An 18,063-nucleotide genomic window follows, 5' to 3' on the forward strand; every position below is an offset into this window, starting at 1 on the left:
ACTGTACATTAATGCATTTGGGCTGAAATGGCTTTTGTGACATATGCAATAATACTCTTCTCTATTACTACATTACCATTATTTAGCTGATGCTTTTATCCAAAGCAACTTACCATTGAAAGACTAAGAAAGGGCAATCCTCCCCAGGAGCAATGCTGGTTTAAGGGCCTTGCTCAAGGGCCCAACAGCTGCATGGATCTTATTGTGGCTACACCGGGACTTGAACCACCAACCTTCCGGGTTCCAGTCATGTACCTTAGGCTACTGCTAGGCTATAGGCTGCTGTCACAGCTGATGATATGAGTGGTTCTATGCCTATAGCAGTGCACCAACAAACAATGTTTTTTCAAATGTATGGCAGTGATACGATCTATACAAGGTGTTCCAGTTCTAGTTATGATGTCCATGACTCTATTTTATGTTTTCATTAAGGTGCCCTTATTTCAAATGTAAATTCACACAGAAAACCTTTCCGCTCAGTGTCCTCACATAGGTCTATAATGTGATCTGTTGCAGTGACGCCATGTGTCCACCAGAGGGAGCTCAGTGACAGTGTGTCTGAATTAAAAGTGGTCACTGGATTTTTCTTGCATTGGTAGATTTTATGTAAATTCACAGGAATTAAAATGACAGCTAAGCACAAAATGTCACTGCCAAAGGAGAATGTGCACCTTAAGGGAGTTCTTTTCAAAGCCATTATAACCAAATATTATATGATGAACACAAACAAAAAAAAGTTTAGACTAAAAAAGAGCAATATGTGGACAGTATGGCACGTATAGTAAACAAATTACAAGGTTGATTATTTATATATTTATTTATTTTGACTTCATATAGTACTCATAGATAGAGGATCAAAGCCCCCTATTTAAATTTACCGACAAAATAAAATATACTATTTACAAAGCACAAAATGACAACAACAGTAAGTAAAATGTTAGCCCAAACATAAAAGCAATAATACAACATTCATAATGAAATGTGATTGGGTTCTTTAAGAGATTCCTGAAAAGAGGTACCAGAACATTGAGTTTCAGAAGCTATTTTTTTCCAGGTGCAGTATCTAAAGCAGCTTTCTTTAATTCTGGATTATTTCAGGCAGCATCTGAGAAAGTTCAACTCCTGTGAACATAAGATGGGTGTTTATGATTAGCTTTATACATTAACATAAGCCAATACTGCTCTCTTCTCACATAAAGAGAGGGCCAACCCACTTTTTTATACAAAATACAGTGATGATAATCGTCATCTGTTAAAAATCTCAATGCTGAATTATAGACAGTATAATGATCTGTACACTAATGCGATGACATACTCTAGTACAGAGAGAAATGTTGCTTCCACAACCCTCCATCTACATGGGGAAAGAGGCTTTATTTCTATGAAATAAGCTTAATTTCAATTCTCAACATTTCAATATGAGCCTTAAATGCAAATCAATCATCGATCCAAAGCCCAAGATATTTGTATTTAGTTTCTCTCTCAATAACCATTTAAAGTGCTGTTTTTAAGCCCCTATATAAAAAAAAGAGAATTAACTAGTTTTAGCTTTAGAGGTGCATTTTGCAGGCCAATGATAGCAAGCTGCAGACTATTAACTGTTTTGTTTATAGTATCAGTGTACAGTTGAGAACATACAGATTAAAATAACTATTGCCTATGGATAAGACAATATCATTAATGTAATTGGTGAACAAGACTGGCCCGAAAATTGAACCTTGTGGAACTCCTTTATTTATGCTCTGATTGTCAATCACCCGATATACCCCATTGTTATCTATCTCTAAGTTAGGCTACAGAATCAAAAACAATAAATCAGTATCTGTAGTAGCATAGAGTGATCAACCTTGTCAAAGGCTTTAGACAAGTCCACACAAACAGCGGCACGATGTTGGTCGGTTATCCATTGCAGACACAATGTTAAAACCAGATTGGTGAGTGCTTAAAACAGTGCCTAGCACGGAAAGCTGTAATTTCCATTAGCCTCAGATCAGGCCTCTGGCAGAAACACTTTATGCAGTCATTTAGGGCTAAAACCATTCCTGGGCCTCACAATTCAGCTGTTTAGTAGTGGGAATAATTTATGTCTGGAGCACTTTTCCTGTTTAGGGCCACCAAAATCCTAGAACCAGCGTTGGGTAGCCTATTATATTTGCAGCTTCAACCAGAACTTTACAGCTGATTTCATGACAACATGTCTAGCAACAATAAAGGTTCAAACAATTAACCTATGTGGGCATCACTTTAGCATAATAAATTACATAGCCTGTTTTCCTTGTTTCCAAGAACCCATGCTTTTTGAAGTGCTTATATAGTGAAGGCTTATCTTACATAATTAGATTCAACAGAGTAGGCTGAAACACAGGAAGAAACGGTTCTGTCTGTGAGAAGCAGCTGTGAGAAGCAGAGGAGAGTGCCAGGGATAGTTTGGCTGTAGCGCTAGCCATCACCCAAGTGCAAAATATTAAAATAAAAAATATGTAAAATAAATATACAACAAACACGTACAGTATGGAGTACACAACTTTGGCCCTCATGTTGACAAACTCCAATAATAGACTCCAAAGGAAATCATAATCCTAGAATCAAGACTAGATACTGAAAGCTTTCTTATACCTGCACTATGGGAGCGATTGAATACACATGACTAATCAGAAACAGCTCAGATCACTTTCGGTCCCCTGAAATAAACGGCTATGTATAGAAATGGATGCAATTCCTACACAGATCACCCGATATGGCTATGAATACCCTCAAATTAAAGGTGACAATTTAAAGCTGACACATTAACGTCATATTCATTTCTTCATTTCAAATTCAATGCGTAGGAGCGCAGGGCCAAAAGAACAGAAATTGTACCACTGTCCAAATACTTACGGACTGCAATGTATATGATTTTTACAAACCTTTTGCAAAAGGTTTAATCTGCGCAAGCACATGCAGTTTCCAGGGGTATTATGAAATGGACTGCTGGCTATCCTCATGGCCAACCCTCAGGTGATGTTGCCATACCAACAACACCAGGGCTATAGACACTGGAAACTTCTAGATGCCACACAGCCTCACATAGTGCACAGACTTGGCGTGCCGTTGGTCATCGGTTGACAAACATTGCCCACTGGTATGCTAAGACATTGTGTATTAAAGTGTTTTTTTTGTTGTTTTGTGTTGTTTAATAGTTATTGTTCTTTTGCTTTGGTCTGGTATAGGATTACTCTGGCTTCCTGACCAATGTGGTATAGGAATGCAGTGAAACTAGTATTCCTATCCTTGGGAATGGATAAGATAAATCCAACTCTGTTCATAAGTCTCATAAGCTTAGATCAAAGGTGCACAGCAAGGGCCGATCCCGCTTCAGTATTTTGTGCCAACATCTGCTCTTAATTAGTTAATTCACTAAATAATGTCTTGATGAGACATTTGTATATGCACCAGCTACAGCCACGGACTGCAAGTGTATTCGAAAGATTTTACTGTGATCCAGTACAGGAGTGAGCCAACATCATTTCTAGAGCTGTCAAAAGATAAATGAAGGTAATTGTTGGAACAAAAACCAGCTTGCAGACACCGGCCCTCCAGGACCGGAGTTGTGTACCCCTGGCTCAGATCTTATTATATGCAGATGATAGAAAACATATGCATCCATACCTAGAAATCCATGAACCTTGTGCAGTATGTTTTCCTCTGGCTGTCCTATACAGTATTAGTCCATTAATGTATTACACTGCAAAAACCAAGAAATATGTCTCAAGTATTTCAGTCTTATATTGAGACTTTAAATATTATTTATTTACATTTTTAGCTAAATAACCCACAACTATTGCTCATGAGTTAGGACGGTTTGACAAATCTTTTTTTGCAGTGTAGGGCATTTCTTCATGACACATTCCTTAAAAACTAAAATGATCTCTAGTTAACGAGACCTTTAACTCTCTGCTTTCTAGTAGTTCTATTTTATGCTGTTGGACACATTCCTTCCCTGCACACTGGGCAAATTATACATTCAGTGAGGACTTTATTAGTTATTTATTCCACTTATTTTTTAGACTTATTGGTCTTCTGCTGCTGTATCCAGCAGGTTTGATGCGTTGTGTGTTCAGAGATGCTATTCTGCATACCGCTGTTGTATTGTGTGGTTATTTGCGTCATTATTACCTTCCTGTCAGCTGGCCCTTCTCCACTGACCTCTCTCATTAACAAAGCATTTTTGCCTGCAGAACTGGTGCTCACTGAATGTTTTTAATTTTTTACACCATTCTCTGCTCTAGAGACTAGTGTGCATGTAAATTCCAGGAGATCAGCAGTTTCTGAGATATTCAAACCACCACTGTAGACTGACACCAACACTCATTCAATAGTCAAAGTCACTTGGATCACATTTCTTGACCATGTCTGCATGCTTTTATGCCTTTAGTTGCTGCTACATGATTGGCTGCTGAAATATTTGCATTAACAAGCTGGTGTACAGGTACCTACTGGTCTGCCTAATAAAGTGCTCAGTGAGTGTATATTGATTGATTATGAGGTCTACTATACTATACACTTTATTTTGCCTCTTTACATTATCGTTCCATTTTTGGAAACCTAATATTTAATTAGGCCTCCAGTGATGAGATAAAAAGCCCCAATATACAGTATGCTTAATTATCATTGGTAGTTCAGATAAGCACACTTCTACTGACTTTATGCTAGTTGCACTTATATGGAGCTCACAAGTAGGGCAGTCTGATGTACAGTACATAGTGTGTTCTTTCTGTGATGGAACTGGGGTATGGAGCAGGACGGATTGGGGTGGCGCAGAATGCTCTGGCAGTTGTGAAACCCCGTGTTTCTCACGTCTGAAGGTAGAGCACAGCCTCCAGCTTTGGGATGCGATCCTGGTTAAAGGCTTCCATTGCCCTGCGGCAAGAATATGTTTGTTTTCCCTGTCGGCCATTTTGTTTGTGAAATTGGGGCATTACCGTCTGACGGAACCGAATTGCGTCATCTGCAGCTGGAAACGAAAATGGAGTCTTTTTCAATGTTGGTCAGGTGCATCGGTATTAAATAAATTTTTTTTTATTCTGAAATAACTGGCATTATAGGACCTGTTTCCCTAGTATGACTAGTGCTTCTATTGCATCTATTTCTACTGCGCCTATTTATTGGGCTTTCATGTGCTTGTACCTGTGTGAAAGTGTGGTACTCTCATCCACAAAACATGGAAAGTAATGGAAAAGACTGGCGTAATTCCAAAATAGAACGCTCTGCTCATGTAGCCCCCCCTCCCACCCACCATTACCCTGTTATTCACCCCCTAATTTATTTGAGACATGTGGACAAGAGGGATCACACATGCTGGAAAAAGGGGTAAAAAGCTTGCACTGCGAGAGAGAGGTTGTAGGCACAGTGAATCCGTGCCGGTCACACCCAGCCCAGCCCCCTGTCGCTTCCCGCACCCCTCCCCCCCTCCCTCGGGCCCTCCTTACCGCCGCTGTCCGAGGCAGCGGGGCGACGGGGATGGGCCCCGCCCGTGGTAATCAGGGTAATGTAGTGAGTCAGCAGCACGGCCTGCGGGGGCGGGGGGGAGGCAGCTCAGCGGGAGAGAGAGAGAGGGAGGGAGAGAGAGGGAGAGAGAGAGGGAGGGAGGGAGAGAGAGAGAGAGAGAGAGAGAGAGAGAGAGAGAGAGAGAGAGAGAGAGAAAAGGAGAGAGGGAGAGAGGGAGGGAGAGAGAGAGAGCGGGAGGGAGGGAGAGAGAGAGAGAGAGAGGGAGGGAGGGAGAGAGAGAGGGAGAGAGAAGGAGAGAGGGAGAGAGGGAGGGAGAGAGAGGGAGAGAGAGGGAGAGGGAGAGAGAGAGAGGGAGGGAGAGAGAGAGCTAGAGAGAGGGAGAGGGAGAGAGAGAGAGGGAGGGAAAGGGAGAGAAAGGGAGAGAGAGTGAGAGAGGGAAGGAGGGAGAGAGAGAGGGTGGGAGAAAGGGGGGAGAGAGAGCGAGAGAGAGAGAGCTAGAGAGAGAGGGAGGGTGGGAGAAAGGGGGGAGAGAGAGAGGAGGAGAGGGAGACAGAGAGATAGAGAGAGAGAGGGAGGGAGAGGGTGGGAGAGAGAGAGGGTGGGAGAAAGGGGGGAGAGAGAGAAGGAGAGGGAGAGAGCTTGAGAGAGCAAGAGCGTGAGAGAGAGTGAGAGAGAGAGTGAGAGTGTGAGAGAGAGAGCTAGAGCGAGAAAGCGAGAGAGAGGGGGAGAGAGAGAGAATGAGAGGGAGAGAGAGAGCATGAGAGAGAGAGGGCGGAGAGGGAGAGAGAGAGCTTGAGAGAGAGAGCGTGAGAGAGAGAGCTTGAGAGAGAGAGCGTGAGAGAGAGAGGGCGGAGAGGGAAACAGGCTGTCACCTCTCATCAGGATCGGAGACAGACGGGGGGGAATAACGGATCTCAGGGCCGTGCATCCTGTCGGGTCGGAGGGACGGCCGCTTGGCAGCGCCGAGGCGTGACCTAGACATCTCCCGCTCCTCCTCCTCCCGCTCCTCCTCCGCCTCCTCCTCCTCGGTATTTTCTCCCCCGCGCTCGTTGTCTTTTTCCCGGCTACCTACACCGTCGGCGACTGTCGGAGCGCGAGCCAGACCGAGCGTAGAGCCGTTGGAGCGGAAGCGTCAGGAGCCGTCGTGGCCGTCGAACAGGTGGCCGCTGTGATGCGTAGCCGTCTCAGGACTCGGGCGTCGCCGCGGCTCTTTGAGTCCCCGTCAGTCACGGCCGGGAAGCACGTCGAGTTCTGTCGCTAGCTCTTCCCGTCAGGTAACGAGCGGGTCAGGAGAGCGTCCCTTCCTACGCCGGCGTTCTGTATTCCGCCTTTCGGTTCGTGGGAAAACCTGGACTCGGATTGCGACCGGAACCTTCGAAAAAGAGTGTATGTTTTGTTCATTTTATTGTATGTGTCCGGAGGTCTTTTAACGCGATTGTCCGCTTTGACTCTTTGTCCTCCGTGTATCCTGCTCTTTTGTGGCTGTGGGAACTTTCTGGTTGTGTGTTTTCTGTTGAATCTTTCAGTTTATATCCAAGTGTCCTTGGGTTTGGGAAAGGTGATGTATAAAAAAAATGTATTATTATTATTACTATTATTATAATTATTATTTCCCTGCTGTGGGTGGTGCTGAGTGTGCTGTAGATGCGAGCCACTCGATGAATCGGGGCTTTTTAATTAAGCATATTTATGTTGCTAACGTGTTGTGTTGCAGGCAAACTCTATGTATATTCTCTCCTTTTTTCTTTCTTCGTGGTATGTGGATTAGTCTGCAAACTCAGGGCGTTTGAGGTGAACGGTGGTGATGATTCTTGGGGCCCATAGCTTGAGGGCGGCCTGGAGCTGAAGAGGGGGCACGCGTTACCTTTAAAAAGTGGGTCCCAGAGCAATATTCAGAAGGGCCAGAATTCCTGGCTACACGGCCCTGTATAAATCTTTTGCTTCACAGTAGTGGCTTGGTGTTTTTGGTGTGATGAAGGTGACATCAGTGGTGTTCAGTGGCTGGCGTTCCTTTTATGGTAAACCTTTCAACAGGTGCTAATATTCGGGTCAAAACTTTGAATTCACAAGATGCCAGGTGGCTCACTTTTGCTGAAGTGCTGGTGACCAAACCCAAATATGTTGAATCCTGACCACAGCAGTGACATCTACAGTAATTTGCTGTAGAGCCACCCATCCTGGTACAGTGTTGAGGTCATGTGTGCTCCTCAACAGAGGATGTCACTTCAAATGTGATTGGTCATTCCTTGTAATTCTTTGTAATTGAAAATGTAAAACCTTTCAATTACAGCAGTAAAAAAACACAATGTATTTTGGAATGTGGCGGATTTAATTCTCCTTTGAGCATTATGAGTGAAAGCAATGAATACCCACCAGTAGCATTTAACATTTGAAAATGTATGGATACTGGAGTAATAAATTGTTAAACATGTTATATCTCCATTATGCAGAGATAATGATAAAATATGTTGTGGTGTCAAATTGTAAGTATAATCTCATGAAAATGATCCAATGACGCCCTACCATTCCTTCCTAGCCTCGGTGCCAGTGCCACGTTGTAACAGCGTATCTCCTCTGTGCGCAGGTAATGTGGGTATGCAACTTGTGCCGAAAACAACAAGAAATCCTCACAAATTCGGGAGCCTGGTTCTACAGCGGTGGCCCGCGGCAGCCGGGCGACTGTGAAGCCCACCGCGGCGAGGAGGCGCCCCGCGAGAAGAAGGCCAAACTGCAGGACCCGTACTACTACCCAGGATCCTCGGGGGACGTACCGGCGCCCGACAGGAACGCGCCTCACGGGCCCCTCAGGAACGGGTCGGGCCCCGGCGACATCATCGACAGGTAAGGGGAGACGGGCCTCCGCTCCCTGCTGGGAGAGGTTTTGGTTTCTGCGATTCTAATTTTTGTCAGGTAGGCTCTTTGTGAGGAGGGGACTTGCGGAGATAGGTAGGGTGGCTTTGACCTTGTGAGTGCTGTGGGTTTTGATTGTGTGAGCGCTGTTGGTTTTGACCATGTTAGCGCTGTTGGTTTTGACCATGTTAGCGCTGTTGGTTTTGGCCATGTTAGCGCTGTTGGTTTTGACCATGTTAGCGCTGTTGGTTTTGACCATGTTAGCACTGTTGGTTTTGACTGTGTGATCGCTGTTGGATTTGACTGTATTGGCGCTGTTAGTTTTGACCATGTTAGCACTGTTGGTTTTGACTGTGTGATCGCTGTTGGATTTGACTGTATTGGCGCTGTTGGTTTTGACCATGTTAGCGCTCTTGTCTTTGACTGTGTAATCGCTGTTGGTTGTGACTGTGTTAACGCTGTTGTCTTTGACCATGTGATTGCTGTTAGTTTTGATCATGTTAGTGCTGTTGGTTTTGCCCATCTGAGCGCTTCTGGCTTTGACCATGTGAGCAGTGTTAGCTTTGACTGTGTGAGTGCTGCTGGTTCTGACCATGTTAGTGCTGTTATCTTTGACCAACTTAGCACTGTTGGTTTTGATGTGAGTGCTGTTGGTTTTGACTATGTTAGCTCTGTTGTCTTTGACCACGTAAGCGCTGTTGCCTTTGACGGTGTGAGTGCTACTGGTTTTTACCATGTGAGCACCAGTGGTTTTTGACCATGTTAGCGCTGCTGGTTTTGACCATTTGAGTGCGTAAATTCGATGAAGTTGCTGGAGTGAGGGGTCAAGAGGTTTGAGACAAGAGTTGAGTGCTTCTGATAAACGAGTCCTCATGGAAAACGTGGAAGTTTGAATCATTTAAACCTGTAAAGCCGGGCTGTCTTCCTGACTGCTGGTGAGGAGACGGGGATGCAGCTGACATGACACCAGCTAAGAAATCACACAGCATGGCACGGCTTTGATCTTGCGCCTCGAAAAAATGTCTAGTGCGAAGAACTGAGAAATATCTTAAAGGAGACACATTGCACAATAACAGGTTTTATAGGTTTACAGCAAATATGTTTTTCCACACTTGAAATTATTAAGAGTTCAATTCTTTGTCAAGCTTTACAATCCATTGCAATCAATTATTTATACTTTGTTTCACTAGAATATGAAAAAGAGGGAACAAGCATGCAAAATCCCTTTGTCAGCCATCAGCATGGGAAAATGCCAAAGAAGCCAATTCAGAAGACACAGATGGTAATTGACCATCACAAGTACTTAGCACTGTAAGGACAATAATAAAAAACATAAAACATATGGAATGGTTGCAAACTTGCCAGGAAGAGAATGCTAGTGCATATTGTCCCCACGGACAGTAAGGAAGATGGTGAGTGAGGCCATAAGCAAAAATAGCAAAGATTTATTGTGTCTTGGGGTCACCAAGTCTAAAAAAAACATGAAATGGCACATCCATACCAGCAAACTCTTTGGAAGGGTGGCACAAAGCCAGCCCTTACTGAGCACAATAAACAAAACCAAGCATCTGGAGTTTGCCAAACCTCATTGGAATTATGACTGGAAGAGAGTGCTGTGGTCAGATGAATTTGAAAAGACTGGTTGCTTCCATTGAAAGCCCACTACTTTAAGCATGTTGGAAAATAAAGCAACAGTCAATAACTGTAATTTTTTTTCTGCATATTTATTTAGGGTGCAATAATTCTACAGCCCACTGCATATTCAGAAGAAGGTAAACTCTTCACTGTCAAAATGCTTATGTATTGGAGAAATTTGATTTCCAAGCATGCCACAGGACGGAGGAAGTAAACTTAGCATCCTTGTGAAGTGAGGCCAATCATTAGAGTATAAAATATGTAGAGACAGCGACAACAATAGAAACCTATGGGGGAAAATTCTGCCACATAGGGAACCAGGAAGTGTAATAGTTTTGCTCATTGCTCATGCTCACTGTGTCCTTGGTCACATGCTTAGTCACATGCACAATGAAGAGAGTGCAGGGTGAACCAATGAAAAATGATTGGGCTGTTGCCAAACAAGGGTGCAAACATACAGTACATCAGAGCATTTTTTGGGAAACAAAAACATCTATTTCTTTGTCTGTGTGACCTAAATTATGAAAGAAAAAATATAGGTATATATATATATATATATATATATATATATAGCATACCTCGAACATAAATATATGAGTAGAAATAGGGAAAATAGGCTTTTTGAGTGAAAATAAAGGTACCACCAGGAGGGTGAAATATAAACTGACGAAACTGATATCTTGAAAGCTAACCCATAGGTCCTATCCATACAGGTCCAAGTTGACATAAGAAGCTGTCACAGGTGCAGTACCGCTCTCCGCCACATGATGGCTCCTGTCCCTCTCGTTCACCTGAGAAACCTGAAAATAACAGAAGCCAGACAATCACTCGGAGTCACGATTTCACGAGCGTCACCGCTCCCGCGTGCCTCCGGGTGTCCGACTAAGCCGCGTCTCCCCCCGGGCCGTTCGTGATGCGCCCGCTCGCCGGGAGCAGATGTCTCCCTCGCCCACCGTCCCCTGCGCGTGACACGGGTCTCTACGTGCTGGGAGGAGGAGGGGGCCAGGCCAGCTCTCTGCGCTGTCTGTGGCAGCGTGCACTCACAGTGCTGGGAGGAGGAGGGGGCCAGGCCAGCTCTCTGCGCTGTCTGTGGCAGTGTGCACTCACAGTGCTGGGAGGAGGAGGGGGCCGGGCCAGCTCTCTGTGCTGTCTGTGGCAGCGTGCACTCACAGTGCTGGGAGGAGGAGGGGGGCGGGCCAGCTCTCTGTGCTGTCTGTGGCAGAGTGCACTCACAGTGCTGGGAGGAGGGGGCCGGGCCAACTCTCTGTGCTGTCTGTGGCAGCGTGCGCTCACAGTGCTGGGAGGAGGGGGGGGGCTGGGCCAACTCTCTGTGCTGTCTGTGGCAGCATGCGCTCACAGTGCTGGGAGGAGGAGGGGGGCGGGCCAGCTCTCTGCGCTGTCTGTGGCAGCGTGGGCTCACAGTGCCGGCTGGATCGATACAGGGGCCGTTCTTCCCCCTCGCTTGTATGTCAGGGGGGGGCCTCTCACTGGGGCCTCCGCCCATCCCAAGAGGTCGTCTGGTTCTCGGCGCGCAGGACTGTCGCCCCTCTTACCTCTGCCGGACCGTTTATTTCGCCGCTGACAGGTTGAGTACCGACGGCCAGCTCTCTTTCGCTTCGGCTGCGGGCGAACGGCAGGGCCTGCGGTGGGCTGCTCCACGCTGCCGTCTCCCTCCCAAAATGGCGGCGGGTAATCGGCGTGCCGTAAACTGCTTTTGCGGCAGAGACCCGGCGGAGTCGTTAGGGCTGTTTAAGCGCGGTGTCCTGAAGCACGGAGCCCCGTGCCGGCTGCGCCGCGCTGGAGGCTAGCGCTCGCGCTGTACGCGTTTCCCCTGCTGGCAGAGCTAGAGGCAGGGCTGTCTGGGGGAGTCTGAGTAGCAGAAACACAAAGAATGACAAAATGTGTGTGTCTGTGAGGCGTGTGTGAGTGGGTGTACATGAGTGAGTGTGTGTATGTGCGTACACATGTGGCGTGTATACATGAGAGTTTGTGTGTACATGTGCATGTGCATTGTGTGTGTGTGTGTGTGTGTGTGCATGCTTATGTATGGCTGTGTGTGTGTGCATACAAGTATGTGTTTGTGTGTTTGTGCATGTGTGCGTGTATGTGTCTGTGCATGTCCACGTTTATGAGTTAATATTTGTGTGTGCTTCCTCTTTGTACTGATAAAGGTGAGGCTTTTTGCCATGCTTACCATATGGTCAAATAAAACCCTGTCTGCTTTCATTCATCATCAAGGATCAGAATAGAAATGGTTACATACGGCATTAGGCTATAAAGAAATCGCCACGCAATTCAAGTGGTTTGAAAATTTAAATGCGTGACACCTTATATGTTGACATGAAATGCAGTTTCAGTGATCTGTGAGCACTTGCAATTGGTCAGAGACAGTCTCTTGCAAGTGGGGAGTTTCAGGATTAACTGGGCGCATTTACCTAAGAACACACGGTAGACGGCCATCTAATGGCAGAAACATGGATTGCGCAAAACAAATGGATCACTTACTCTCCCTTTGGCTGTTCTGAGCTTGTCTCTGGAATTCAATTCCCAAGCCATATCAGAGGTGCAGTTAACATGGTCTCATAGTATGTTTGGGGTCTATTTGACCTCATTCAGGCCGACCTCTCTCAATAACCAGATAACCTTTTTTCAACTTGATACTGTACACTATTTTTACATTTTTCTAATTTGGTGGGATTAAACAGTAAAAATCACTTAAACATAATGTTATGTTTTCAAAAATCCTGTACAAACTTTGCATATAAAAGTGTTGTGTGGTGTTCACTTTACCCTCTGTAGCTGTATAAAATGTTAGAAAATGTACAACCATTTTTATTTTTTATCTTCTTCACAGATGGTTCTGGTGGCACTTTTACATACAGGTGTCAAACTTACACTTACCTCAGGCTCAGATGAGATAGATGATTCTCGCAGATTTTTCATATTTATGGATACAATTATAGTCATTTGGGAGACAATAAGAAAGTGAAACACAAAGTGTCAAATTTTTTCTATTACAATAATTTCATGTCAATTCATATTTTTGCGGTCAATTTTACCTCAAACATAAAAGTCAGAAAGTCTCAACATAATATGAGGGTTAAATCAGGACTTATGAAATGCCTGTTTTAATTTACTTACACAAGTTTGAACTCCTACCTGATTATGATTTCTTATTTTGTTGTATTTTTTTCTTCCCCCTGCATGCTGTTTCCTTTGAGTAAAGTTCAGCTTGATGGAAGTGGACATTTGCTTAAAAGCACAAATTCAGATGGTTCCATTTTTTGCTATTTTTTGAAGTATTTTCCTTTTAGTATTTCATAATATGCCGTTTCTCAAATTAGCTTTCTTCATACAGTACATATATAGTATTACATATACAGTGTGTAATTGATTTAACAAACATAATGCACTCACATTGGAGTTGGGTAGTTGACTATTTTCTAATTACAAACAACCTACTGCCAGATATACTCTAAAAATATGCTGCAGTGACTAGTTTCTTTGTTTGATAGTCAGATAGCACGAATTGAAATTTTAAAATCAATATGGCTTTTCATTTATATCAGCACATAGTTTGTTTTTATTGGATGGTGTTGTGACAAAAGAGAGAAATGGCACTGAACAATCACCGATTTCACAAGCCTGAGATAAATGTTGATGGACTGTATCTCAAAGTTTCCCATCTGAAATTTCAATGGATAATGCTGAGAACATGATTGATTGGGGAAGGCCTACAAATAGAAGTCCTACAACATAAGCACCAGGATTCACTTCCATTAATCTTAAAGAATGTTTAAATTAACTCTGATTCTGTTTCACTGAAAAAATCTGACAGCCTATTTATAACAAGAAATAACTTAGGAAAGCGTCTAATTTATCTTGGTCTTCGCCTTGCCGTTTCAGTGAGCACACAGATACTGCGGGACAAGTCAGTGCTGAAGTTGACGAAACAACAATAATTATGCTGGGATTAGAATTTAATTGCTTGTGTTTCCTGAGGTTTCACACATTTTTTCCCCCCTCAAATTTCATGCAATCATCCCATCCCCCCCTCCCCCAACCCAGCCCTCCCCCAACTCAGTGTCTCTGCTGTTTCATAGGAGCAGCATGGAAATAAATAAACATTATAATGTAAAACAAGCCGGAAAATAAACCCACAGTTGTAATTATTTTTGAAATAGTTGTGTTATGCAATAAATTATTGTGAGATGATGAACTCACAATAATGAAATTATGTGAAACTCACAGGGGAGGTTGGAGGTGGGATAACACATTCAGCGATATCAACTCTTCTTAGTGATATCAACATCTATCCTCTTCTAATGTTCATATGGGAGGAATGTGTAATATTCAGTTTTGTGTGAGGCTCAATGAGAGCCTTGGAAGCGGTGGATATATAGTACTTTATGAAATGTTCGATTTTGCTGGAACGCAGACTAAACTGATTGTTTTATTGAGATGCTTGTGTCTGTGTTGTCTCAGGCAGGAAGCTGAAAAGTGAGTAGAGGCAATCAGACAAAGGAGTGGGAAAGCAATTAGGGGGATTATGTAATGGCAGAAATTGCACATTTAAGTGTTTTTCAGCAGAGGGGAGCTCCACGTCCCTCTGGGTGCCGTTTGGGAAGATGGGAAAAGCTCACTGTTGAAAGAACATGTCAGGGATTTTTGCATTCATGCGCATCCTCTGTTTTGGATCCATTTTCTTTCATTGCTGGGGATTTCTGGGTAAAGATATTGAGGAACGGGTACAGGGAACAAATGTCTACTGAATTGGGTGTTAGTGTTATACTGCATTGTATTGTATTTATAAGTGCTGCTAGTTATTGTCGTTTTGTTCTTTAGTCTTGCGTTTGTACCTAATAAAATATATTTCAGTTTGAGAAAGGTGCTATATAATAAAATGCATTATTACCATCATTGGTGCTTAGCTAATTAAAAATACAGATTTAAAAATGTGGTGACTATGCATTGGTTTTGTTTATTGATAAATGCTGCTGCATGTATTGCCTAAAATATGTTTATACCGTATATATAATGGATCAAATATTTATGCTTGTATGCATAGGCTAAAGTGCAATTATTATCATGTCTTCCTACTGTAAGCCATTGCGTTGTTTGCGCCCCCACCCCCGCCGCTACCTTTGTTTCTTCTTCGTGTTAAATTGCTCTGTGCTTTACTGCAACTGACTCCCATCTGTACGCTGGATATTAGGAGACAAGCCCCTGTCCTCCCACACAGAATGCGCTCCGGTGATTTGTGTGTAAACTGTCGGGGCCATTAGGTTTCATTCCAGTAGAAGTCCCGTCCTCCCCCCTTCCTTCCCCCCTCAGACACCGCTTTAATGGTATTAGGGTGCCTTGTCCACCTCCTTTATTACTTCTGAGAGTTGACGGTTGGCAGCCAGATGTGGCTAAAGTCCTGACGACAGCATCTCGCTAGCACCGTGCGCGTGTATCAGTGTGCGCGACCGACAGTGTGTGTGAGTGGGTGAGTCAGGGCGTGCGCGAGTGAGAGTATATTTTTTAATAAGCTTGGAGAAATGAGTTGTGTGTGTGAAAGCGGTCCCTGATGCTCCGTACAGCGATGTCTGGGAAAGATGCCTCGCTGCCTTTTTCCGTGCGTTTCCCCCCCCTCCTCGCTGAAGAAATCTTGCTACAGTCAGGCGAAAAGCTCTCCCCGCGCCTACATTTTTCTCAGGCCAAGTTCGGACCATAATGACTGAACAATTAACTATCGACTGCTGTTGGCTAAAGCATACTTTTTACAAAGATCAGAAGAAATATGGAACTTGATTGGCGTTTTTTCGTTTAATGCACCGGGGAGATATAGGGACTCCGGCGCGAGGACAGGTGGATGTGTTGTTTCTGAAGGAAAAGGGCCGTACCGAGGATAGCAGAAGAGGCGAAAAGGAAAATGCAGTTTGAGACATTGCGTCAGTTTTGTAGCTCTGTTCTATCTCATTTCAATGGGGCTTTCTCGCCGCCTCAGAATATTTTGCAGACCGAATTGCTTGAGCAGGCGCTAAGCAACATCGGGTGAGTGATGCTTTTGAAATAGTGTGATATATGAAGGGTTTCCCCGTTGGCAGATCGGAGGTGTATCCGTGCCGAGGAGGGTCTCGCTTATTGATTGCGAGCCTTTGTGAAAGCATATCGGGAAATTGCCGCTGAAAATGTCCTTCACTGAGCTAAGGGGCGGGTGGTGCTGCTTGCGCGGAAGGGGCACCGTTTCGAGACCGTATATTAATCCTTAAAATAATCAGCCTGTTAAATTGAGGAGAACCGGTGATACTGTATATGTAGTACAGTGTGTTCCTGCCGCATGTGTCGCCTGCGCTCCAGTGTAAGTACCTCCGAACCCAAGTAGCATTCCGTAACACCAACACCGCTGGTTTTTATGATAACACTCTCTCTGAACAGCGTTAATTACGCAAAAACTCTATCTTGCCTGCATGGCTTATGCTGTTCCGTTCTTTACGACCGTCCGCCAGGGTTGTGATAAATGCCCATGAATGTTGGAGGCGATGGTATCCGTTTTTCCGTAGCCTAATACTATATAAGTAAAAGGTTGCATGCTGCGAATGCTTCAACTTAAAAGGCAGGCTCTACCATTTGAAAGAACCCCCCTCCGTGTGTTATCCAGAATGGGTTATGGGTTATTTCTGAAATGCGGGATTCTACTCGCGTGCTCTGCTTGTAACCTCCAGCCATAGTGTTTAAAGCCAAGCGACCCCCCACCCCCAACGCTTGCGCATCGTTTACAGACCAATGCTGTACAAAGTGGTGAGGCACCTATGTAGTTTACATGATAAACACAAAAAAACAATAAGTACATTTGTCATCCCCCCCCCCCCCCGTGTTAAATATTCAGGTATTTATGACTATACCTATAGTACATTGCAATTTCTACTGTTGTCTTAACCATATTATGTAAACTGTCTTGCTACTAACCATTAAACCATAAAACTTATATGCATTCTTTCTATAACCATGCTGATGAATGGTCAAACTCTGCAGAGGAGTGTGTGTGTGTGTGTGTGTGTGTGTGTGTGTGTGTGTGTGTGTGTGTGTGTGTGAAAGAGAGAGAGGGGGAGAGAGAGGACAGGAGGGGAGGGGGGCAGGGCTGGCACACATTAAAAAGAGAAAAAGGGAAGCTTACGTTGTCACGATGCTTATAGAAGATCAGTTGTGCAGTTTCAGTGTAAACTGGCCAAGCTGCCTGATAGCTAATGCGACTCCAGAAGCCTTCACTGGTATGTGGCTGTGTGTTTTATACTCCTGGTCAGGTTTGTCAATGTGCTGTAATGCTATTACAACAGTACATACATGGTGGGGGGTGGGGGGGGATGGGGGGCAAGCAGTTGGCTGTCTTTGCGGGGTTAATTCAGATTCCATCCACGCGTATTTAGAGTACAGTAGGGCTCACCCCCTGTGCTTGCTGGCACAGACGGGGTGGTCAGGAGTTACGAGGTGTGTGCCCCTGACTGAGGATTATGGGCTGTTTCTCACTCTCTTTCGCTTGCTTTCTCTCGCTCTCTCTTCTCTGCCTTAGAAATAATTCACAGTGTCCCATCCTCCTCTGCCCCCTCACATTACATGGCCATTGGGCTGAGGGTGTGGGTTACACTGGAGCCAGTGCACCTACAGTACGGTGCCATCGGTGCAAGTGGCAGGACCGCTGCTGTTCTTTGTGCTCCCTCCTTTCGAAACGCCAACATCCCGCAACAACAAAACGTCTCTTAAAATCACCTAAATATTATTATTTCTCTTGGCAGTGGGAAAATGGGAGAAATGTTAAACTCAAAGCCAGATCCAGAGATATCCACAACTGAAGCAGCCAATGGTGGTTTATGAGGCAGATATATGCAGCTGAGCTACCGCTAAGGTTTTGACGGGGCTGTAGTTTGTGCTCTTTTTGGAATGTTGGCCGGGCTGTGCGATGCACTGTATTTGCTAACGCAGATATCCCACTTCTAACCCCAGTGCAGTCTCAAGTGCTGGTTACACATACTGGGAGTAGAAATTGGTGTCACTGGCCTAATGCCCAAGAATCCCCTGCTGTAAAATGCTAAATTCAGCTGGTCTAGC

At 44.5% G+C, this 18,063-nt stretch overlaps 1 protein-coding gene across 4 annotated transcripts in view; it reads left to right on the plus strand.

Moving 5' to 3' along the window:
- rims2a (regulating synaptic membrane exocytosis 2a) overlaps positions 1-18,063 on the plus strand; it is a 247,373-nt gene that overhangs the window by 56,168 nt on the left and 173,142 nt on the right. For 3 of the 4 annotated variants that reach the window (XM_061216002.1, XM_061216003.1, XM_061216001.1), the window contains exon 1: positions 15,890-16,011. In XM_061216002.1, the coding sequence (XP_061071986.1) occupies positions 15,890-16,011 (122 nt within the window). Of the gene's footprint in view, positions 1-8,071; positions 8,329-15,889; positions 16,012-18,063 lie in introns of those variants that run through there. The other variant, XM_061216000.1, reaches the window with a different exon arrangement.

This window comes from Conger conger, chromosome 1, assembly GCF_963514075.1.
Source record: "Conger conger chromosome 1, fConCon1.1, whole genome shotgun sequence".
Taxonomy (NCBI): Eukaryota; Metazoa; Chordata; class Actinopteri; order Anguilliformes; family Congridae; genus Conger; species Conger conger.